At 45.9% G+C, this 25,802-nt stretch overlaps 1 protein-coding gene across 3 annotated transcripts in view; it reads left to right on the forward strand.

The window, feature by feature from the left end:
• Positions 1–25,802, forward strand: part of LOC146871825 (ATP-dependent chromatin remodeler CHD8-like) — a 3,469,548-nt gene that overhangs the window by 132,130 nt on the left and 3,311,616 nt on the right. For all 3 annotated transcript variants that reach the window (XM_085651762.1, XM_085651758.1, XM_085651757.1), the window contains one exon: positions 8,619–9,559. In XM_085651762.1, coding sequence (XP_085507888.1) covers positions 8,789–9,559 — 771 coding nt within the window. In that variant the 5' untranslated portion in view covers positions 8,619–8,788. The remainder of the gene's footprint in view (positions 1–8,618; positions 9,560–25,802) is intronic.

A 25,802-nucleotide genomic window follows, 5' to 3' on the forward strand; every position in this document is an offset into this window, starting at 1 on the left:
CTGCTGAACCATAACTGTACCATGGCGACCAGGGACATTTCCTCAATCAAAGCATTTTATCACATATACTACCTAGGCAAGGTTTATAGTTTGCTGCAGTGGTTTTCTGTGTATATCCTCAATTACTGATATTCGGGTATTGCCCAACGTATTCCAGTCCAGCAGTGCCTACATGCATGCAAATCCTAGCATTGTCCGATAAAGGTCTAAAGGATTGCTTCGTATTCGGAGGGCATAGTGGGATCTTGGGTATGTATGTTAAAATCACTTTCTTGAGGTCTTGTGCTTTTCACAAGTAATCCTTAGGTCTTTCCTGGTTCTCAAGTTCATTGTGTTCCTAGCCCTTGAGTTTCTGTACTTACTGTTTACCTCTCTCTCTGCTACCCTCCAAACACAAACATTGGCAAAGCCAATAGGTCTTGCCTATTTGAGTGCTATTGGCAAGGCCACTGGATTTACGCAGGAGGCACAAGGCAACCAGCAACAATGCGGGAGGCACTGGGCAAGCAGCAGCAACAATGCAGGAGGCACTGGGCAAGCAGCAGCAACAATGCGGGAGGCACTGGGCAAGCAGCAGCAACAATGCGGGAGGCACTGGGCAAGCAGCAACAACAATGCGGGAGGCACTGGGCAAGCAGCAACAACAATGCGGGAGGCACTGGGCAAGCAGCAACAACAATGCGGGAGGCACTGGGCAAGCAGCAACAACAATGCGGGAGGCACTGGGCAAGCAGCAAAAACAATGCAGGAGGCACTGGGCAAGCTGCATCAAACAGTGCAGGAGGCACTGGGCAAGCTGCATCAAACAGTGCAGGAGGCCCTGGGCAAGCTGCATCAAACAGTGCAGGAGGCCCTGGGCAAGCTGCATCAAACAGTGCAGGAGGCCCTGGGCAAGCAGCAGCAGCAACAACAACGCGGGAGGCCCTGGGCAAGAAGCAACAACAACGCTGGAGGCACTGGGCAAGCAGCAGCAGCAGCAGCAGCAACAACAACGCGGGAGGCACTGGGCAAGCAGCAGCAGCAGCAGCAGCAACAACAACAACAACAACAACAACAACAACGCGGGAGGCACTGGGTAAGCAGCAGCAACAACAACGCGGGAGGCACTGGGCAAGCAGCAGCAGCAGCAACAACGCGGGAGGCACTGGGCAAGCAGCAGCAGCAGCAACAACAACGTGGGAGGCACTGGGCAAGCAGCAGCAGCAACAACAACGCGGGCGGCACTGGGCAAGCAGCAGCAGCAACAACGCGGGAGGCACTGGGCAAGCAGCAGCAGCAACAACGCGACAACGCGGGAGGCACTGGGCAAGCAGCAGCAGCAACAACGCGGGAGGCACTGGGCAAGCAGCAGCAGCAACAACGCGGGAGGCACTGGGCAAGCAGCAGCAGCAACAACGCGGGAGGCACTGGGCAAGCAGCAACAACAACGCGGGAGGCACTGGGCCAGCAGCAGCAACAACAACAACGCGGGAGGCACTGGGCAAGCAGCAGCAACAACAACAACGCGGGAGGCACTGGGCAAGCAGCAGCAGCAACAACAACGCGGGAGGCACTGGGCAAGCAGCAGCAACAACAACGCGACAACGCGGGAGGCACTGGGCAAGCAGCAGCAGCAACAACTCGGGAGGCACTGGGCAAGCAGCAGCAACAACAACGCGGGAGGCACTGGGCAAGCAGCAGTAGCAGCAGCAACAACTCTGGAGGCACTGGGCAAGCAGCAGCAGCAACAACAACTCTGGAGGCACTGGGCAAGCAGCAGCAGCAACAACAACGCGGAAGGCACTGGGCCAGCAGCAGCAGTAGCAGCAGCAACAACAACAACTCTGGAGGCACTGGGCAAGCAGCAGTAACAACGCGGGAGGTACTGGGCAAGCACTGGGCAAGTAGCAGCAACCACAACACGGGAGGTACTGGGTAAGCAGCAGCAGAAGCAGCAACGCGGGAGGCACTGGGCAAGCAGCAGCAGCAGCAGCAACAACAACGCAGGATGCACTGGGCAAGCAGCAGCAGCAGCAACAACAACGCTGGAGGCACTGGGCAAGCAGCAACAACAACGCTGGAGGCACTGGGCAAGCAGCAACAACAACGCTGGAGGCACTGGGCAAGCAACAACAACTACGTGGGAGGGACTGGGCAAGCAGCAACAACGCGGGAGGCACTGGGCAAGCAGCAACAATAACCTGAGTGGGCAGTGGGAGGGACTGGGCAAGCAGCAACATTTCCGGTTAAGTGGCAAGTGGCAGCAACAATAACACCGGTAGGAATGGGGCAAGCAACAACTACAGTGCAGGGGTCATTGGGAAAGGGGCAAGCGCATGTGAAAAAACTAGTCCTGCTGAGGCCTTATATGTGTAAAGGTACTAAGCACTCGTAGGACAACTTTTTTTTTTTTGTTTTGTTTTGTTTTGAGTGCCCTTTATAGATGCTTAACAGTGGTGGCAGCACAGCGGTTTTGAATTTCTAGTAACAGGCAGCTTTTTTTCCCTATCATTGGAAGCGATCAATCCTTGCTTTACAAATTTTTTGCTTCAGTGCCATGATTGAGGCCATTGACATCCTGAGATTATAGTATGTGTGCACGGAGTATCAGGGAACTGGTTTGATTAATCGTGGTCATGAGAACAATAGGATCCACTTTGTATTTCCCCTAATTTTCCTAAAGCTTTTGGGAACCACATGATATTAAGTTGTGGGAGGATGGAGTCCATTTCCCATGTAGAAATGTAGCTATGGCCTTTCAGTAGTAGTCAGTCTGTCTGATCCTTCTTGAACCGTCCCATTAGGATAGAAGGATGGTTGGGGAGGTGGAGACAGCAGTTTTCTTTGTAAGTGCATGTAGAACCATTCGGTCAGGGCCTGCCTTTTGTCTCTCGCATGTGCACTATTCCAAAAGGATGATAGATAGCTGCCCGGTTTGAAGACTTCACTCGTCATTGTGCTGTTGTATTGGTGCTTACTCCCGTCCCACATTACTTGCTGCTGTAGCACCTTCACCTGAAGACAAACACTGTTTAATCTGGAGAGGAGCGACACACAAACTCAGCGCGACTCCTCAAAGCAGTGTCAGAACAGTGACCATAAAGTAGTCCTTCCTTGTCTTGAATTTTATCGTGATTTTATGCTGCATTCATTTTGTACTTAGATATAGCTATTTAGTTAAAATTGAGGATAACTAAAATTAACTCAAACTATGATGGTATCTTTGGCAGGGGTTGGGGTTAGTCTTATTGGTTGTTGCAAGCTTTTATTTATCATTTCACCCTTAAACAGGGTTTTTTCAAATGTTCCATTGATACAAGACCACTGTAATAAGAAATGTTTGTTTTAAGCCATTTCCACCCCGATTTCAGCATTACTGCGTTGGTAATGTAAAGAGTAACTAAGGCTCTGTTTTTTTGTTTTAGTAAACTTTACACTTAAATACAGATGAAGAAACATCTATTTTCCGGTCCATGTTTATTTTTAATAACTGAGGCATACGAAAAGTGAGTCTTTCCTGCTGCCAAATAGTTATGTGTGACAGTTCAATAACTGAGATTAACAGTATGAGTGGTTACTACAGGAAAGTGTCTTCAATAGTTGCAGACTTGCAAACGTGTTTGTAGTACAGTGCTGATTTTTCAGACAAGTCAATTGTATAGCATAATTATAGGTTCACGTTGTGCTAAAAGCTGACAAGCATATACGTGTACATTTATTAAGAAAATATTGCAATACATGGTTTGCAGTGGCCTTTTTCACAAAAGAAAACTAATATGGATAAACCAGATAAAAGTTTGCAAAAAATTCATTTGGATAAATACAGGAGAAAATGTTTAACTATCTAGATGAGATGCCCCAAATACATTTAATCTAGCTTTGCTATGCTGACCCGTTATAGACTTGTACCAGTCACACTGTGAACCGTTTCAGTGTTATGGAAAAACACTTGTACAGTAGTGTCTCCTTGAAGTTTGAATGAAGCGGACTTTTGCAACTATTTAACGTAGAAGCATAGTAATACTTAAGAATTGTGTGCAAGTGAAGTGGATCTCTTTTCAGATTTAATGTCTGCTCAGGCAGAATTTTGCTTTGATTGTCATTGTTTTTGGTCTGGCTCAAATTAGTTTAAAATGCTGTAGCCAATATGTATGTGCCATGCTATGTTTAAGAAGCCATATTTTTAAACAACATTTAAATTTCCCCTTAACAATTTTACCTCTGTACAATCAAAAAGCGTCAATTGATACATTCATGATTTTTCCTCTTGCAATATCCATGTAGGGAGTTCCCCCGTCTTGGACAAGATGTTTACACATTTGAGCACTGCATGCAGGACCATGAGTGTTTATCTTATTTTACATGTACATAATTTGTTGCGTATCTCCTGTGCTGGCTTTTCAATTCAAAAGGTTTCAAATGCCAATTCAAGGCTGGAGCCTTCCCATACAATACATGTTGAAATAGTAGTACTTGCATCAGCACAGTTTTGATGGCAATATGATGGAGATTGTTGGAAAGGACAGTGGGTTTCGAATTCACTACCATAAATCGGTGATCTATCCAGTTTTACCCTCGACCCCAAGGGGACTTAAGGGGGGGTGGAGGGGTCATGTGCCGATTGACAACCGGGGCTTTCACTGTCTGGATATCTATATTACAAAAGATATAGATATTGTTTTGTAAAGATAATCTATACCCTTTTCTCACCAAGTTTAAAGATGATGCAAGTTATTGGAAGGGCTCCCGAAGTTTCAGTACCCTTTGCAAAACACGCCCTTTCAGTAATCTGAGGGATCCTTCTAAAGTATAGATCAAAAGATGAGACTACTGTGGAATGATGGGACCCCTTGAATTGCCTTGCACAAACTGTCATGAGGGTATGTGATGGCGGCGTAGCACTGTCAGATTTAAGGAAATATTACTGGGCCTCACAGTTGACATTTGTCAAAGACTGGGTGTTTGCCTCCCAGATGTAACAATCAGTTAGACATGATTGGCTCTGGATTTGTCCATGGGGATATCCGGCACCCTTCTTTAGTGGATGATGCTGATCAGGGTGGCTGATGTATATACGCCTAGTCCTATAGAGATAGCAAATGGTGAATACTTTATTAGGCTTGCACAATATGTTAACAAGAGATTCCACTCTGGGACTTGCCTTGTTTGCGGGAAATGACTGGGCTGAATGGTTTTGGTGGATGGGACATAATGGGAATAAGTACACTGGGTCATTTGGGAATCCAACTAGATATTTCTGGTTGCCCCTTCATTTTGTCAGTGGCAGAATGTTTGAAATTGTCACTTGAGCGCTCCTGTAAGACAGCGAAATGTTCATTGATGTCAAAAGGCGTATCTGCTGCTACTGTGCCAGGTTTATCGAGATCTTGAACGTACATCTGGACACCAAAAAAGACCTCTAGGCGGGGTCTCGTCACCCAAGGATCGTCTAGGCAGATTTGAAGCTCTCTGGACTCCATACAAGTGATGGATCCAACTGCGACCTGAACTTCATACGCTATCTGTTAAGGACTCCTTCACGTCATGGTTCTTCCTTTCCACTATCTAAATTTCCTTAGGATGCTAGGGGGTGGAATAATCCACAGCAACACCCAGGATTCCCATGGTATCATGGTAAGTATTCGAGGGAAACGCTGGCCCATGGTCCGAGTGGAATGCTGCTACTGCATATGTTCCGATAAAGACCTGTAAATCTTATATAACAGTTTGAGTGTCAATCAATCGCTGTAGCCACACCCATCGATGTCTAGAACATGAATCTACGGCCAATAGAATACATTTAAACACACCATCTGAGTGCAGAGGTCCTACAGTGATCCAAATAGAGACATCGGGGGTTTGTTTGAATCTTAGAGAAAAAATGACGGGTAGTTGCAAAAATGGCTGAACTTGTGTTCAAATCATACAACCTTTTCCTCAGTGCAAGAGCTCATTCTGTGGCATACACGTGTTTGACAACTTCAGTTACAAGTACATATAAGGAAGGTATAATGACATCTTCTCCTTTTGGGACTTTTCTAACAACCTCAGGTGGCCAATCTATTTCAGCCAAGAGATTGTCATAGGTGGTTGTTAAATTTCCCCAGAATATTATTTTAATAATTGGTATGTCGCCCTCAATTTGGATTGGCAAATCATAGTCTGTCGGGAGGGCTAACCTGCTGATCTGGTGTTTCAACTTGAATACATTCATTAGTTGCTCTTGAAACCAGAAAATGTTGAAGATTCTGGCAGCCGCGGGCCGTGCAGGTAACAGCGGTTGGGTGGTGGGGCCGGGTAAGGGGGTGTTTTAAGGGTCGATGCAGAGGGAAAAATAAATAAATTTTCCCTCGGCATAGTCCCTCGAAATACCCCTTACCCGGCCCACCACTGTTACCTGTACGGACTGCGGCTGGATTCTGGCTAACTATGGTGACCTCTGCTGCGCTGTTTAGTATTTTGTCAGTGTCCACGACTTATTCTGAAGGAGCGTTCTTAATATGTGTGGTATATTTAGTAGAAATAATTGCCACTTTCTTCTTTTTGAATTGGGTTTTTTGTTGTGGAACTTTCTCTTAGTTTTTTATGATCTCAGACTAGCTGCGAGTCCTTTCTCTGTTTCACATATTTTTCGTGACTTTGTTCCAGTCGTCCCCCTCTCTCCAAGCATTTGTTGGGCGAGTTCTGAAAGGAATGAGAAGGATGTGTATCAGTGTACTGATACCTATGAGGCTGTTTAAATGTATCACAGCTATGTAAATTAAAACTTTTCAGTGGGCTCAGATTGTGTTTTTGTTGTAGCATTATTTTTCTCTTTGTCCCAGCATTTTTTTTTTTTTTTTTTTTTAGAAAACTCCGGTGTTTGCTTTCTATTATGTTTTTCAGAATTGTTTTTAAGCTGATGCTTATTAGGCCTGACTCTCTATTCTCACGACCTACAGATATAGAGGTTTCAGCAATAATGTTTGGCAATTTACGCTCTTGATCCACAACGGGCACCTGCGCGAGGCATTGCCGTTCTGCTGCTGCTGCCGCCTCCCTTTTATTTACAGCCTTGTATTAATTTTGATTCTGTTTTCACGCTGAAGGCAAAAATGCAATGGATGGTGTACCATGTGTTATGGCATATGTGGCAGAAAAGACTGTCCTAATTGGCACAAACCTCTTCTAGGGTAACTATTCCAAGTGGTAAACACATTTTGAGAATGTTATGTTTGTCTTGGAGTCCTTTATGGGGAAACACTGCTTCACGCTCCGTTTTTTATGCAATCCACCTGTCCTAGAATGTTGGTGGCACCATGTTATACAGGTCCTACTAGTTAAGCAGAACTGTGTATCTGGGCAACATTAACTTCAGAATATGGCAACTCAGTTCACACATCAGAAAATGTTGGGTCAATTCCTAGCAAGATCACAGTGCCCCTCTTAAACCCTTCACCATACCAGGGTATCAGATAGTATTGGCAACCTTAAACATTGACCACTCTTCTTCCCCAAGGAAATCATGAAAATAGATCTAGTCTTTTGTTGTTACTTTTGGGTGCCCACGGTAAACATTTCTTGAAACAATCGTATTCTTGTATCAAAAGCGCGAGCTGCAATTAGGCGGATGAAACAAAGCATTGTAACCAACATTACAAGAATGGTGAAAAGATAAATCAAGCATGATAATGTTACTATGTGGTAATACTCCTATCTAATACTACCTATGCTGTTGAGAACATAGTGAGAGTACCCTCAGCCAGATCCACTGGGATTGCCTAACTCCACCCATTACTGCGTATGAGGTACCAGGAAGCCGGTCTGATGTAGAGTAGGCTACCCTCCTTTGAAGGATAGGTCAGAGTCCGCAGGTCTGCATCTTAGTCACAGTGCACTTAGTTCCAGGACAATCCCTGCATAAGTGCACCTCTGCCGAATGTGGCACAGAGGCTGTTCATATAATGAAAAAAACAACAGTTGATGGACAGAATGCAGAACAATGTCATACATTCAGCCCAGTAAAGAGATCTGGGCCTAAATCCATTGTTTTTTTGCTCACCATGCCGTTCCAGTTTGAACCCAGCCATATGCAAATCAGTCTTGACCCTGTGCCTCATGGGAACAGTCCAGCCCGAACTGTCAAGCCAGGTCCTCCCTGGACTGGAAACAAGCATCCTAGGACCGGTTTCGGGGATTCACCCCTCTTCAGCCAGGATAGCTTGATTCCAGTGGCATGGAGAGCACAGGACTCACGTCTGAGCATACCCGTCCCACTCGGGGTGACAAATGCAAAAACAGTTGATAGACAGAATGCAGAACAATGTCATACATTTCACCCCAGTACAGGGATCTGGGCCTAAATCCATCGTTCTGTACTGGGGTGCTGTGGTGAATGTATGAAATTGTTCTGCATTCTGTCCATCTGTTTTTGCATTTGTCACCACGAGTTGGACAGGTTGTGGGAAGAGCGTGCCTAAAGTTTAGTGTTAGATTTCACATATATGACTCTAAATCCGTCATTTGAAATTTAAAATCCCTCCTTTTAAGAGATATGGTGATAACTTCAACACTTTTTGAACGATCACTCATTGGCGTGTTAGCTGGTGTATAATTTACTGTGTAATGTTACAATTAATGTTCTCTTCGAATTCTTTCAGGATTCTATCTGGCCACAGCACTGCTGAGGGACAGCGCAGTCCATGTCATACAAGAGCTGAACTTTGGGTTGGTTGAGCCTGACTTTCCATTCTTGTGTCTGCTTTTCTTTTGTTTTGAGGGCAGCTCTGCAAGTTCACCCTGGAGGCAGGAGGCTCTTTCTCCCAGGGACATGGCAGACCCAACCGTGGACCTTTTTGATGACCCCAACCTCTTTGGCCTGGACTCACTGACTGAAGACACCTTTGACCATGACGGGCCAGACACCATGGATGATGCCCTTGGGCTCACAGCCAACCTTGCCCAGCTGACCCCAGAATCTGGGAACATGCTGACTGCCAGTAACCTTCCAGCAACTGATTTGAACACCCCGCCTGCTCTAGCTTCTGAACCTCTGACCATCACCACTGTCCAATCCAGTGCACCAGAATCCTTGGTTGTTCATGATAACACATCTCTACCTGCCAATATGCAGCCGATCCAACCAGTTCTTCAGGCAGAGAAGGGGCAAGAACCACTTAGCCAGGAAAACCCATTCATGGGAGTCACCACAGTCACGGGTAGTGGTCAGCAGGGTCCGAAGATAGTCATCCTCAAGGCCCCACCCGGCATGGCTGTGGCTGGAACCCCAGTTGGACAGCTCCAAACAATCACCCAACAACAGCCAATGGCAGGTCGTGCACCAAATGGAGGCAAGGTGACTTATGCCAAGGTGTTGACTGGCACTCCACTGCGGCCCGGAATGTCCATTGTGTCTGGAAACACTGTGTTGGCTGCTAAGGTGGGTGGCCAGGGCACAGTGCATCGACTTATGCAGCCCAATAGACCAGTGAAGCAGCTGGTGTTACAGCCCATCAAGAGCCAACCAGTTCAGGGAAACGTGGTAACAAGCGGAGCTACTGTGCTCAAGCCAGGGGTCACCCTCACCACCTCGCCTGCTCAGGTAACAACTTAGCCCTCTTCACAGCATCGTTCTCTGTTGCTGAGGTCCTTCTGAACTTGTTTTAACAATTCCTTCTCTCTCCCCCCTCCCCTTCTTTTGTTGTTGGACTTTGTTAATAATCTTCATATCTCTCTCTCTGATCTTTTGCCCAAACCATGTTGTTGTTTACTCCACCTGCCTGCAGTCTCGCACATCTCTCGTCCCAGCCAGGGGATAAAGATGTTTTTTGTTCAATATTACAGCCCACCAGATTTTGCATTTTTTTTTTTTTTAAGCTTGTAATGTTTTTGCAAGAGATAGCAGTTAGAGTCTAATGGGCTGTCAATTTGCCATGCGTTGAGGTACAGTGAGCTTAAATGAAGAGCAAAAGAATGGAGATCTGATACAATGTACTCAAAGGGCCAAACGCTACGCTGTATTGCTCTTCCTTTACCTCGGATTGTTTTTCCTACTTCCGTTGAAGTTAAAATTTGACCCCTTATCCAAATACACCACCAGTCTTGTTTCGCACAACATTGTCTGAAGCAGTTCAACATCCTATGTCATTGAAGTTAAGCAACTTGTTGTTGTTTTTTAGATCATTTGCTTGTCCTTTCAAGTCACACTGCTCTACGTTTATTCTAGGTGTTACAGTAGTGTTTATATTCATCACGTCTTTTTATATTTTGTAGCTGTGACTAAAAGATACAAAATTGGAAAATGATAAACGTTGTACAGCATGTACATTTCTTTGCATATTGTATTTCCCATTCTGTCAAATATGCATTTCATACCGGATGTTGTAAAACTGTAGAAGACATTCTGAGACTGTATTTAATTTATAAACTTCATGGACTTTTCACCTTTACCTGTAGATGTTCGCCCATGGATACCAATAAGAGGGCTATTTGTTTTTTTAAGCTTTTCGTGTATTTTTTTGCATTTGAATGTATCTAATCAGTGGATGGGGATTTGTTGTGAAGTGGTCGGAAATTTGGTGTTTAAGAGCTCAAAAGCATGCCTTCCCAAAACAGAGCCAGATTTGGTTAAGGTTGTTGCTTCCTCCATTCTTTTCAACTTAAGACATTTATTTAGTCAATCATAGTGTATGAAATGGATCAAACAGTATATTGACTGCAAATTCATTTTTTAATCCAGCAAAACTCCACTGTCCAGATTATTAAATTTTTGTTGCAGGACTGTATACATAATCGGATCCTCCCTTGCTCCGCATCATCCAACGGGGACCTGGAATACTTGAAAACATGTGGTTCGTCTCTAGTGCCAGTTAAAGAATATATCAAAACAATTTATATGCATCCATATTGATGCCTTTGGGATTTGCTTACATACCTCACCACATCATATTTTCGGGCAACCCTGCCCCTAAGAACTTTATCTAAGCTCTATGCACTCTCTGAGTCCAGTAAACCTTTAACCTTCAAAGTAGTTAGAAATGCATATATTCTTGGTTCTCTACCTTCCTCAAAGTGTATACATCAATACAATTTGGTGTGAGAATCTTAATCATATTTGGCCCACTTTTTTGAATGCAAAGAACCCTCCTAGTAAGGTAGCATCAGGACTCATGATCTTTGATTATGCCAGTAATTGGCACTCTTCACTGCTGTTCTCCACTAACAGTCCAGAAAAGCGTGTGAAGCTCGGTCTCTACTGAGCAGAAATAAGGAATGGTGAGGGGGGTGTGGCTAACCGCCGTCCGGAATGGCCGCAGTGTAGCTGAGCTCCGCTGCGCCACTCCTGCTAATGTCCATCCAGCACTATCTGCCCTGGCTGATTGTAGCCCCCGTAGGACCGGAGGTGTCCAGTAGGGTGTTCCCCCCCCCCCCCTCCCCCCTCCTCATGCTGGGAGGTGCTCACCAACGGACAGTCAAGTTTTGTCCCGAGAAGGAGTTGGAGTGAACGTGGGCCTTGGGATATTCAGTGTGAGGTGGGGGTGCCCGTGGCGGCTCTGTGGTCTCCCACTCTGCTTTGCCCGGACTTCACCCCCCCTCACGCACAACCCCGTGGCTATCCAGTGGCGTCGCACCCGGCCCGGACACGAGACACGGCTCTCGGCTCCCAGCTGGGGCCTAGCGAACACCGAAGATACCCCTATTGATAGCCGAGTGGAATTACACCCACCAAACCCGACAGGCCGGGTGGTAGGGTTCACCGCAGACGGCGGTGAGTAGTGGGTGCAACCGGATCCCCCCATGTGGCCCCCTGAGGGAGAAGAAATGGCGACGGGCCGCAGTGGTAGAGCGACGGCTCAGACCAAGCTGGAGATGGTTGAATGGCACAAGCAGCAAGGTGATGATCGTGGCGCGGCAGCAGCTCCCTAGAGACCCGGATCGACACGGTCGCCACTGAGGTGACCCTGATCAGGGAGGACATGCGACGGATGGCGGAACGAGTGGGCGCAGTTGAGGCCAAATCGGTGGAACTAGAGTCTGACACAACCCTTTTGAAAAAGCAGGTTTCGGAGCTGCGCACATCCCACGAGGCCATGGCACTACAACTTGATTACTACAAAGGTAGGATGAGACGCAATAACGTTCGCATTATTGGAATACCGTAACGGGATGAGGGGCTGGCCGCAGATCTCTTCGTAGAGGAACTTATCCTGAAAAAGCTTCAGCCACGTGGCCTGTCCCAAGTGGTTTTCCATCGAATGTGCCCATCGGGTTCCCGGGGGGAGACCCAAGCCGGGGGCTCGCCCAGCCACTCCTGGCTCGTGTATTCAACTATCGATACCGCGACGTGATCGTTCAGACCGCCAGGGCGGCCCCCCCAGTGACAATCGACAACAGCCGGGTCACCACCTTCCCAGATTTCACGCTGAGGGTCCAGAAGCAAAGGCGTAGTTTCTTGGAGGTGAAGCAAGCTCTCGGAGAGCATGAGGTTAAATATGCCATGATGTTTCCAGCTAAGCTCCGAGTGGAATCCGATTGAAAACTGTTTTTTTTACATGCCCTGAGGATGCCTGGGACTGGCTGGACAGTTGGCGCACTGTGGGCAAGAAGCCAATGAAGTCTCCACCTACAGCGACCGGACCTGGGGACAGCAATGGCGTCCCCCGCCGAACTCTGATTTGGACTCGCAGGGACCTGGGGGGTAACTATGAACACTGACTTGCGACTGGGGTTTGATTAATGGCATACCGGCTCTTCTAGCCCAGTTGGGTGCCGCTACGGCTTTGATGGTGTTAAGCTGGGTACTGGTGGCGGGGCGCAGGCCCTTGTCTGCCACTCGATTTTGAACTATAGACTTTGCTGTTAATCCGTACTTTGGGCGTTTCGGCGCAGCCTGGGCCCCTAACACTAACTATTGCATCAGTTGTGCCCACGGGGTCTGGAGACCGGGGTGGATTTTTCGGAGTTTAGATAAATGTTCTATGGGTGTGGGGTTGCCCAAGTCCCTGTGTCTGTTAACGGTGGGCGACAGACTAGTTGGGGGGGGTGGTGGGCAGTTGTAGGCTCGCTAGGCAGGGAGGGGCGAGGGTGCTGGGAGGGTGGGGAGAGGGGGTGTTTCTTATGTTTGTTGCATTGGTCCACTACGATTATTGGCATGTTTTGATCACACATCTCTCTATATTCAGCTGTGCCTGGGGTCAAAATGGACGCTGCTCTGTACCTCTACAACCAACCACACCAACAAGAAAGCCGCCTGGTTCACCGAGGACCTCCGGATCTCCAAGCACACCTGTCGGAAGCTGGAGAAGAAATGGCTCCACGACCGAACACCAGACAACCACAGCTCTCAAGAGGGCCACCCGCAGACACCACCAACTCATCGGGACCGCCAAGAAGACTGCCTTCAAGGACCGCCTAGACAACCACGCACACAACACCAAAGAGCTCTTCAGCATCGTGAAAGAACTCTCCAACCCCAGCTCCAACACCAATGACATCCCGCCATCTCAAGACCTGTGCGACTCCCTGGCCACCTTATTCCACCGCAAGATCACCGACATCCACGACAGCTTCAACTCCGACCCCCCCCCCCCTGCACCCAACACCGAATCCACCACCCCTGCGACTACCACTCGCACCAGTCGCCTGACCGTCTGGTCCAGCGTCCGCGACGAAGACACCATCAAAACCATGAACTCCATCCACTCCGGATCCCCATCGGACCCCTGCCCTCACCACGTCTTCAACAAAGCCAGCGCAACCATCGCGACCCACCTCCGGAAAACAATCAACTGTTCCTTCGAGACAGCAACCTTCCCAGAAAGCTGGAAGCACGCCGAGATCAACGCCCTTTTGAAGAAGTCCAAGGCGGACCCCAAGGACCTCAAGAACTTCCGGCCCATCTCCCTGCTCCCTTTCCCGGCAAAAGTGACCGAGAAGATTGTCAACAAACAGCTGACCCGCTACCTCGAAGTTAACAACATCCTGGACCCTTCCCAATCCGGTTTTCGCAGCAACCACAGTACCGAGACTGCCCTCATCGCTGCCACTGACGACATCCGGACCCTGATGGACAAAGGAGAAACAGCCGCCCTCATCCTATCAGCAGCCTTTGACACGGTCTGCCACCGTACCCTATCAGCACGCCTCCATGACGCCGGTATCCAAGAGAAGGCCCTGGCCTGGACCACATCCTTCCTCTCTGTCAGAACCCAGAGCGTCCGCCTCCCACCCTTCCGCTCCAAAACCACTGAGATCATCTGCGGCGTCCCACAGGGATCCTCCCTCAGCCCGACGCTGTTCAATATGTACATGGCCCCCCTCGCCCACGTCGCACGGCAACACAACCTCAACATCATCTCCTACGCCGACGACACCCAGCTGATCATATCCCTCACTGAAGATCCCCACACCGCCAAAGCTAACCTCCACAGAGGAATGAAGGCCGTAGCCGACTGGATGAAGGAGAGCAGACTGAAGCTGAACTCAGACAAGACAGAGGTCCTCATTCTCGGACCCACCCCATCAGCCTGGGACGACTCTTGGTGGCCCACGTCACGAGGCACAGCCCCGGAACCCACGGACCACGCACGCAACCTGGGGGTCATCCTCGACTCCACTCTCTCCATGACCAGGCAAGTCAACGCCGTCTCCGCGTCCTGCTTCAACATCCTCCGTATGCTCCGCAGGATCTTCAAATGGATCCCCCTCGACACGAGAAAAACCGTTACCCAGGCCCTCATCACCATCAGACTCGACTACAGGAACGCCCTCTACTCAGGAACTACAAACAAGCTCCTGAGACGACTCCAACGCATCCAGAATGCCTCGGCCCGACTCCTCCTCGACGTCCCCCGCCGCAGCCACATCACACTCCACCTGAGAGGCCTGCACTGGCTCCACGTCAACAAAAGGATCACCTTCAAGCTCCTGATCCACGCACACAAAGCACTGCACAACACCGGACCCACCTACCTCAACAACCGACTCAGCTTCCACACCCCCACCCGAAGCCTCCGCTCAGCCAACCTCGCCCTCGCCACAGTCCCTTGCATCTGAAAAACCACCGCCGGCGGCAGATCATTCTCCTACCTCGCCGCAAGACCTGGAACACTCTCCCCAGCATCCTACGACAGACCCAGGACCTGCTGGCCTTCGAAGACTCCTCCAGACCTGGCTCTTCGACCAGTAGCACCCCCCCCCTCCCCAGCGCCTTGAGACCCTCTCGGGTATGTAGCACGCTTTACAATTGCAGTGATTGATTGATTGTTCAACTCGTTTCCCTGTGCAGTGCCTGGTGGGGGATCGCTTACTGTCACCTCTGGGTGGGGGCATCCGACTTGATACTTCACTTATCACACAGGACCGGGTACAAGACTTAGAGTAGCCACTTGGAATGTAAATGGTCTGGGGGACAGGGTCAAGAGGGGCATTGTCCTACGATATCTTAAGCAGCAGGATCTCGACTTGGTATTGTTACAAGAAACTCACTTGGTCGGTAATTCATGCATGGCCTTCGACAGGAAAGGTTACACCATGGTGGTGCATTCGGGGTTCTCCTTGGGTTCCAGGGGGGTAGTGTTTCTCCTCCGAAGGGGTTGCCCATTTATCACACACAACTCATGGACTGACACTTTGGGCAGGTTCTCCGCTGTCTCGGGCACATGGCAAGGGCACACCCTTAATCTAGTCTCTGTTTACCTGTACAACTCGTTTCCCTGTGCAGTGCCGGGTGGGGGATCCCTTACTGTCACCTCTGGGTGGGGGCATCCGACTTGATACTTCCCTTATCACACAGGACTGATGGCACCGGGTACAAGACTTAGAGTAGCCACTTGGAATGTAAATGGTCTGGGGGACAGGGTCAAGAGGGGCATTGTCCTACGATATCTTAAGCAGCAGAAACTCGACTTGGTAAAGTTTGACTGGTCACCTTTCTGTTGCTTATTGCTATGTGTGGGTGTTAATGTGGTACTTATGAGGGGCAATAAAGGCCAGGACAATGTTAACAAGTGTAAAAATAGCAAAATAGTGCAGAAATGCTATCACAAAATATGCAGCATCATTTGCCTTTGCTTGCTGCAGAATTTAGTCAACGATGCTGCATAATTTGGTCTTTTCCTGCCGCATAATTCCAATGGCCCTGTTTATAGTCCTATGAGGTCCCAGCCTGTGGCAGAAAGCACTGAGAATATGTAAGTCACTATTTTAAAACAGTATTTACATACTCTAAGGTAGGCTGCTGCAACATGATGCAGTGATTGAGATAAAACAAGTTCTTACAAAACCTACTTTTTAGTAATAAGTAATCAAACTGTATCAAATGCAGACATTTTTGTAAGTGTCTTCACTAGTCCAGGTCCCAGCTGATAACTCCCTTACATTACATCTTAAAAAGAATAGATCTTTGCCACCATAAAGGTTTAAGCAGATCCACTGGAATTATTCAGCAGAAGAGGACAACATTTTGCGGAAGGTTTGACTAAATTATGCAGCAAGAAAAGGTAATTTATGCAGCACAATGCGCCACATTTTGTAGTTAGCATTACTTCATTATTTTGTCATTTTAACTCGCGGTAACACTGTCAGGGGAAATATTTCACCTCATTAGTACCAGTCAATCTTGGCAAAGGGCCTTCCACTGCTCCAGAACACTTTGTCACCCTTTAAGTAACTTTTGCTCCATTTGAGCTAGAATCAAGTTTTTTTTTGTTAATCTGCAGATTATGTAGCAAATGCAGTACACTGATAATTATGTGGAAAACGCTGCTGCAGAAACTCATAATTCCATGGTTTCTTTTTTAACTTTCTGCACTACCACCCACACTTAAATTTCAGGCAGAGGCATCTCAAAGTGAGTATTAACCACTCAGGGGCAGTTTTTTTGTGAAAGCTGAGTCCATGGGGTAGCAGGTAGAAGGCCAGCAGGGTTGCATTCAGATGCAGAGCCCTAATCCTCTCGATCCATGGGGCCTCACAGTAATGGTCTAGGAGACAGAGGAAAGGAGCGAGATTCATAGATATTGTCAAAGAGAAGGCCCAGAATAGGGAGCACTGTATGCAGACTCAGTTTTATGTTTACAAATGGCCAGAGACCGCTTCTTCAGCGAGATGCCCCAAAGAAGAGGACAATATAAGTGTTTTTTTTTTTTTTTTTTTAAAGGGACATTCATTAGTGAAGCTGGTACTGCTGCCAAGTGTGTAAGTGGCCACTGCTGGTTATCATAAAGGAGCAGATGCAGCAGGACTGGGGCCCTGGTATTTGGGGGACCCACTGCATCACAATTATGACTGTATACCTTTAAAAAAAGGGGCATCTGAGCTTATTGTCCTTTCAAGCATTAGGATAGAGGTGATGATCCAGCATGGAGGGGAAGATGTGAAAAAGGCAAAGGAGATAACTGCAGTCCTGATTAGCAGGCTATCATTAGTGCAGCAGGTCTAGTTTCATTGGGGTCAAAGAGTGTGAGGTGCTCACAACACCCCAATTATGGGGAGCAGTTTGGGATATCTGTTTTTGTTTGATGCATTTGCTGTTTTTTAAGTCTCATATTTGGTGCAGTTCATAAGCTATAGAAAAAGTATTCCTGAAATCATCTCATAAGCCCCGCTCCCTGCACGCTGCCATGTCCCTCCCGCTCCCCCAATCCTTGTCATAAAGTTTTGGAGGGGGGCCTGACCTCAAAACATTTTGCTCAGGGGGGCCTCAGAGTAAAAAAGTTTGAAGACCTCTGATCTAGATCCTTCAACAAAACTTTCGACACCTTCACAAACCTTTCTAATTGCTTGGATAACGATCGTTCGTCGTTATCCTGCAAGCTGGTTTCAGTAACCTAGCAACCGGATAACAACGATGCCTCCACCAATGGTTGCGTTCGTTTTATGAAAGCAACGTGTGCTGATGCTAACCAATCCCTGGATTCTTGCTTCCATTCTTGTTTGTCTCGAACAGGAGACCACGTCTGACGTCAACGAGGCAACAAGCGCAGGGATTGGTTAGCATCAGCTCACGTTGCTTTCATAAAACGAACGCAACCATTGGTGGAGGCATCGTTGTCATCCGGTTGCTAAGTTACTGATGACAACGATGCCTCCACCAATGGTTGCGTTCGTTTTATGAAAGGGGGTCTATGCTCTTGACTTGATTAAATCTACATTTCAGTTATCTTGGATGTGTCCTGTGATCTTTAAAAATGGCGATGAGGATGGGATGCAGATAATCATCTACCAACGGAGACACAGAAGATCCAGGTGTGATTAATAATAACTGAAGAAGACCCCCAGTTTGATATTGAAGCATTGAAGCGACAAGGATTACAGCGAGTGATTCCTACAAGGCTGAAAACCAAGGGCGATGATCTTGTCTTCAATAAGAATGGACTACATTTGTGAGTAAATCCTTTGTGAATGTTAAGAGAAAAGGACTCACGAGTTTGTGGTTCTTGGAGTTAATTGGAGACTACTGCGTTGTGAGTTTCAGCTTTATATAGCGTTTGAAAAGGAACGGATTCGTATGGGTCAAGGAGGAACTCTAAAGTAAATTTGAACTTTGCCTTGCACAGCGTGAGAAAAGTAACTCTGGGTGCGGAGAGACTCTAACGCACCGTCGCGTTTTTGGATGGCTCCGCGTGTGAAGTGAAATTGGGGACTTAGGTCTGAACGAGGAGTGCATGGTGAAAGCAAATTTCAACTTACACGGTAAAAAAAAAAAGGCGCCATAAGATAGTACCTAGGATTGAACTGTTACCTGTTGTTGTTCAAACGTGTGAAGAAACAGCCGAGAGCACGAGTGCGGGCATCGGAGTTTTCTTTTGAAAAGAATTTCTCACGAGCGAGTGCATCGCGTACATTCCTGGATTCTTGCTTCCATTCTTGTTTGTCTCGAACAGGAGACCACGTCTGACGTCAACGAGGCAACAAGCGCAGGGATTGGTTAGCATCAGCTCACGTTGCTTTCATAAAACGAACGCAACCATTGGTGGAAGCATCGTTGTCATCAGGTTGCTAGGTTACTGAAACCAGCTTGCAGGATAACGACGAACGATCGTAAAAATTTACAAGAACAACCGAGGACTGGCGCAGAGTACGAGAGAGCTTGAATGAAGCTGGATTTTAAACCTTACTAAGTCTAATAAGTAACTGCTTATTGAAATATAAATAACATGGTTTGTTGTTGTGGGGGGACTATCGGTATATGAACATCAGGTAATTTCAGTTTATTGCTGTGCTTTAAAGGTTTAGTCACATTGTTTTACAGTTACGTTTGCCTATACCAAACAATGGCCACACAGAATATTCCTCCACCTCCTACCTTCTTGCAAGAGGCAGGTCCCACGTGCATGGAATGGGAGGACTGGAAAGGAGGCTTTTGTGACTTATCTGGAGGCTATAGGAGGTGATGTGTTTTTGCCAAAGAGGAAGTTTGCTATTTTAAAATTGAGTTTAGGCATTGAAGGCAGGAAAGTTCTAAGCACATTACCAAGCTTCTCGGAACACGTAGAAAATAATAATTCCGATTCTGAGGATGATCAATTTGACATATATGGATGTGCAATGTCTGCACTAACTGAAAATTTTGGGAAAAAATTGAGTCTTGTTGTGGAGAGACACAAGTTTTTCTCACGGGTTCAAAAACAAGGCGAGAAAATTGAACAGTATGTTGCGGCTTTGCGTAGATTAGCAATCACCTGCAAGTTCAAGGATCTAAGGGACGAAATTATTAGGGACCAATTAATTAATAGGACAAACAATTCCAAAATCCAAGAAAAACTTTTAGATCTAAAAGACCCCACTTTAGATAAATCTTTAGAAATTGCTAAACGTGTTGAGAACACATCTCAATACGTCAAAGATTTAGCAGACAATAAGTCAAAAGCTAACTCCGACATAAGCAAAGTATGTGCGGTACAAGCTTCTAAAAGGAATTCCAAAGTAAGCAGTGAGGACAAAAGGGGACCATTTGTGAAACATGAAAATGATAGCAAGGGAAAGGTATGCTATAGGTGTGGAAGTAACAAACACACTGCGGAGGCTAGCCCGTTGTTATAAGTGCAAAAGAATTGGCCATTTTTCCAGGGTTTGTAAAGGAGTAAACTTTCATAATGTGAGAAAATCCGTGAGCGCAGTAAATGAAACTTCAACTCTTTCAGTTGTTGATAATACGAGTGACATAGATTCTGATATTGAAGTGATGGTGGTTGGTGATGAATCACCAGACAATAAACCACCTAATATGGAAAAATGTGATAAGTACATACCTCCCAAGTGCATAATTAGCATAAACAATGTGGATGTTGCTATGTGGGATGATTCTTGTACCCCATTCTCTATAATAGACAAACAGAAGTGGAAAGAGATGAAGGGGAAGGAATTGATGGCGACTGATGTTGAACCTCAAGGTTATTGTGGGACAAAATTACCAGTCATGGGTTATTTTAATGCATCTTTGTCTTTCAAGGAAAGGGAAACGGAAGCGAAAGTTTGTCGTATAAACTGGAAAGTGTCTATTGGGATGGGTGGAGCAGAGAAATTTGGGAATTATCCTCGATCCAAATCATCCTCTACAAGTATTGCTGACTGGATTGGAGGACAAGTGGACAAGGAAATTTCCAAATTTATTCAAAGAGTATGGGTTGTCTCAGGACATTTGAACATCAGATAATTTTATAAGATGGTGCCACACTCAAAGTGCACAAGGTCCGTACGGTACCTCTTGCTTTGAGGGATAAGTTGAAACATGAGCTGGAAAGGTTGTGTAAGGATGGTGTAATTGAGGAGATAGAAGCCTCTGAATGGTTAAGTCCCATTGTGATGGCGCACAAGCCCAATGGAAATATTCGGATGTGTGTGGACTTGAGGGATCTGAATGGATGTATATGGATGGACAGACATCCACTTCCCCATATTAACGAAATGCTGTCTACAGTTGATGGTGGGAAATGTTTTACGACATTGGATTTATCTAGCGCCTATCACCAAGTGCGTTTGAAGAAAGAATCAAGACATCTTACATCTTTCATAACACCAGAAGGCGCTTATCAATTTGTGAGAATGCCTTTCGGGTTAGCGTCAGCGTCTGCAGTATTCCAGAGAGTAATGCAAACAATACTGAAAAGCATTGATAAAGTTTTAGTATTCCAAGATGATGTACTAGTATGGGGAAAGGACAATAGTCAACATGATGCTACTCTGTTCAAAGTCCTGTGTAAATTGGAATCGGCTGGCTTAACCATTATTCTACAGAAGTGTAAGTTTGTTCAACCCACTGTTGAATATTTGGGACACACATTATCATGTGAGGGCATTAAACCAAAATTAAATTTAGTAGCGGACTTAGAAAAAGCTCCTTCTCCTCGAGATAAGGAACAATTGAGGTCATTTCTAGGTTTAGCCGAATATTATTCCAAATTTGTGTATCATTTTTCCAATCTGGTTCATCCGTTACGCTGTTTGATGAAAAAGGGGGTACCTTTTATATGGTCTTTGGAATGTCAGTCTGCATTCGTGAACATTAAGAAAGCTGTGGCTAATGCTACTGCGCTAAGTCCATTCAAGCCGCAACATGATACGATGATTGTCACTGATGCCAGTGGATATGGTTTGGGTGCTGTGCTGATGCAGAGGTACAAGGGGAAGGTAAGAGTAGTAGCATTTGCCTCACGGACTCTCAAAGGTGCTGAGCCTTCTTATTCCACCATAGAGAAGGAGGCTCTTGCTTGTTGGTGGGGTGTACAACATTTTAAGATTTATGTGTGGGGAAGTAAGTTTGAACTATACACGGATCATAAGCAGTTGATAGATGTTTTTACTACATCTGGAGCAGGAAGAGCTACCCCCCGAATAGCCAAGTGGTTATATCGGCTGCAAGAATTTTCATTTGAAATAAAGTACATGCCGGGTGTAAGGAATGTCTATGCAAACTGCTTATCCCGTTTGCCTGTGACCAAAGATGAGGTGGATTCTTACGTGGATGAGGAATGGATGGTAGCTAGCATTGAGGAAGTATGCAAAGCCATTACAAAGCAGGAATGGCTTGATGCGGTTGCTTCGGATGCAGACATGGTAGAGGTGGTAAAATATTTACCTACATCTTTCGGGTGGAAGTTGGCTGAATCGGTGAGAAACTTTAAGGAGGTATGGGAGGAATTGTCTGTGGTTGATGGCATTGTAAGAAGGTGCGATAAATTAGTTGTTCCATTTTCATTGAGAACACGGTTGATGGAGCTACTACACGAAGGCCATGGTGGCATGTCAGCCGTAAAAAGAAAGGCCAGGATGGATTTTTGGTGGCCAGGGATGGATAGAGACATTGAGACGTTTGTAAGAGAATGCATTTCTTGCACATGCAGTGATAAATATCACGTCTTGAGAGAAACTCCTATAACTCCTATCAAGTTACCGGTTAGACCATGGGAGAGATTAGGAATAGATATGTGGCCCATTCGATTGTCTTCCACCATCAGAAAGATATGCCATTGTCATGATGGATTATTATTCAAAATGGCCTGAAGTGGCTTTTGTAAGAGAGGTTAAATCTAGTAATGTAATTGCATTCTTTGATGAGGTGTTTAGGAGAGAGGGTTGTCCTGCAGAGGTGTTATCGGACAATGGGCCCCAATTTACTACTGAAGAGTTCAGTGGTTTTCTTGGTAGAATGGGCATAAAGCATTTGAAAACTCCGGTTTATCATCCCAGGGGTAATGGGTTAGTGGAACGCTTTAACCGAGTCTTGGGGAATTGCATTCAATTGTGTCTATCTTCCAATAAGAGTTGGAAAATTGAGGTAAAAAATTTACTTTGGAATTACAGAACCACTCCTCATTCGGTGACTGGGGAGACCCCGTTTAGATTACTCAAGGGAAGAGTGCCTAGCACTATGTCAGTACCGGCGTGGATGGGGAGAAGTGGTAAGAAAGGTGCCAAGATCTCTGAGGTGCGTGCCAAAGTTGAAAGGTATCAAAAGGCTTACCAGAAGAGGCATAATGACAAGTTAACCAGGGCTACAGTGGTTATTAGAAAAGGGGATGTGGTGAGATCTAGTCCTGGAAACATGAATAAAAAGGGAGGGTCAAAGTATTCTGATCCAAAGGAAGTTATAAATGTGAGAGAAAATTCAGTAGAGCTTTCTGATGGTAAGTGGTGGAATACACGGAGAATCACAAAGTGGAATGAGACAGAAGTAAAAGTGTGGTTGGATAAGAATTCTCATTGTGACAAAACTCTTGAGGTTTCTTTAAAGTCCGAAAGGATTCTAAGTGAGCGTGTTAAACATAAACCCAAGAAATTAGAGGATTATTTATGTGATTGAAGTGGTCATGTTAAAGTGTTAATTTCTTTCAGTCATGTATAATAAATTTAATGTGACTTATGGGAAATGATAATTTTTTTATAAAAAGGTAGCAATAGTAATATTCTTTGTGTTGATTGTTAAAAAGGGAGATGTGTTATATTTCATGTATGGGGATCTTTGATGTATTCTTGTTGTCATGCAATCCACAGTTTCCTAGCAACGGAGTTTCACTGGGGATTCTAGATTGTGGCGTTTTGTGTTCCTTGCTCCAATCACAGTCACTGTTTGAAGAAACGGCGAATGAATCTCAAATCCAATCACCACGCACCTCTCTTGACACGACGCTGACGTCCTTCCCTCTCTGCTCCAATCATGTCTCTGGTAGAACTGTGGACGTCAGCTATACACAACGCAATGGAACCACCATGATTTTTGTAACTGAAGAAAGGTGCTGTCATCATAGGTAGACCAGGAGCCAGGGATGTATTTAAGTAGATTTATTAGTTCAGGTAAGTTGGTACAGGGTGCCCCACCGGGAGCAGCATCCTGCTGCTCAGCCCCTTCAATCTAACTAATCACTCTTTCAAAGCATGCACACACTCCCAACATTCCATGACATCACACTCTTACAGGCTGAGCAGCCAGGACTAGGAAGTATAGGATATAACAGATCTCCTTCCTTTAGAAACAATTAAAACAACAAGAAGCAAATTGAAGGAACAAATCACATTTCGTCACTTGGAAATAAAATCAATTAGATCACGAAAATCACTTTAGATAAGTAAATGCATACCTATATCTCAACATCATCAATTAACATTCTAGGATAATAAGATCGACAAAATCAAATAAAATGATAAGAGATAAATGATTTATCTCTAGTTCACATAAGAACATATAGCATATTAATAGTGTTCTTCATATAGAATGGTATTGAAACATGCAAGATCACATTAAAGATTGCACATGTATCATGCAGGGTGCAAACAAAACATATTGCAAAAGTTTCAGGGAAAATGCACTCAAAACACTTACCCAGTACACCCTGAAGAACATCACATCACAACACACCTATCTCCCTCTGCTTAAAAAAACATGTAAGAAAAACGTGCACATGTTCCAGTAAGGATGTAATAACGCACAATAACTGATGTGCGAAGAAGAACTAAAATGTAATGTACGCCCAACATTACATATTTAATAACTAGTGCACTACCTATGCAACCTTGACGTGTGAGGTAAAAGATAAAATATATGCACTCGACAACTACAAAACAAATTATTGAGTACTCTGCCAATGCAACACTGACGTGCGAAGCAAAGCACCTTCCCAACGCAACCATGACGTGCGAGGGACACTGCCAACGCAACCTTGACGTGCGCGGCAAAAACAAAAAAAAATACGCTCCCAACGCAACCATGACGTGCGAGGGACACTGCCAACGCAACCTTGACGTGCGCGGCAAAAACAAAACAAAATACGCTCCCAACGCAACCATGACGTGCGAGGGACACTGCCAACACAACCCTGACGTGCGAAGCAAAACAAATTCACCACACAACCATGACGTGTGAAGGACGCTCCCAACACAACCCTGACATGTGAGGGATATTCCCAACGCAACCTTGACGTGCGAGGGACACTGCCAACGCAACCCTGACGTGCGAGGCGAATCACATTCCAACACAACCCTGACGTGTGAAGGACACTCCCAACGCAACCATGACGTGCGAGGGACACTGCGAACGCAACCCTGACGTGTGAGGCAAATCACATTCCAACACAACCCTGACGTGTGAGGGATATTCCCAACGCAACCCTAACGTGCGAGGGAAAACAAAAAATAACATATTGCACGGGGTACACCTAGAAATAGACAAAATGCTCTACACACAGAAATCACTGTGCACCTAGAAATGTAATTCATACTACTACTTTGAAGAATATGCACTTATCCAAAAGTGCAATCACACCCACACTGAATATTCACTTACACACTGAATACAATTAAATACCAAAATATTCGCCTAACGACATAAAACACACACATGCCAAATTATGCACTCTCCTCTGCTACATGTGCTACAATACACATGCATAAATTGTGCAGGAAAAATATGTAAATTACTTCTTGCTTGTTTAGCAGATTTTTCAAAACAATAAACTAAAAACAACAAAAGTAGTCACCGTTGTCGTCAATTCAAGTGTAGATTGAACACCACTATGTCATGCTCCGATGAGAAACTCAGCATGCGGAAATAGAACCTGTTCATAACAGCCCCCAAAACAAGACTTCGTAAGTTATTCATCAGATGCAGCAAAATCGTGGGCAAATCGTGTACAAGTTGAAGAGCACCAGAGGTTGGACTGTCAGAACGGTGCTTTCAAAACTTTAATGACTTTGACAACCAACAAAAAACGTGGTTGGCAAAATTACGTAGGGCCTAAAGGAAATCAATGTCTGCAAGCCTCCACAAGATGGTGCCACGTTACCACGCAGAGGCGGATGGCTCACGGCACCAACGTGCATTCTCTGTCCCTGCACCACGATGCAGACGT

Source organism: Triturus cristatus, chromosome 1_1, assembly GCF_964204655.1.
Source record: "Triturus cristatus chromosome 1_1, aTriCri1.1, whole genome shotgun sequence".
NCBI classification, from domain to species: domain Eukaryota; kingdom Metazoa; phylum Chordata; class Amphibia; order Caudata; family Salamandridae; genus Triturus; species Triturus cristatus.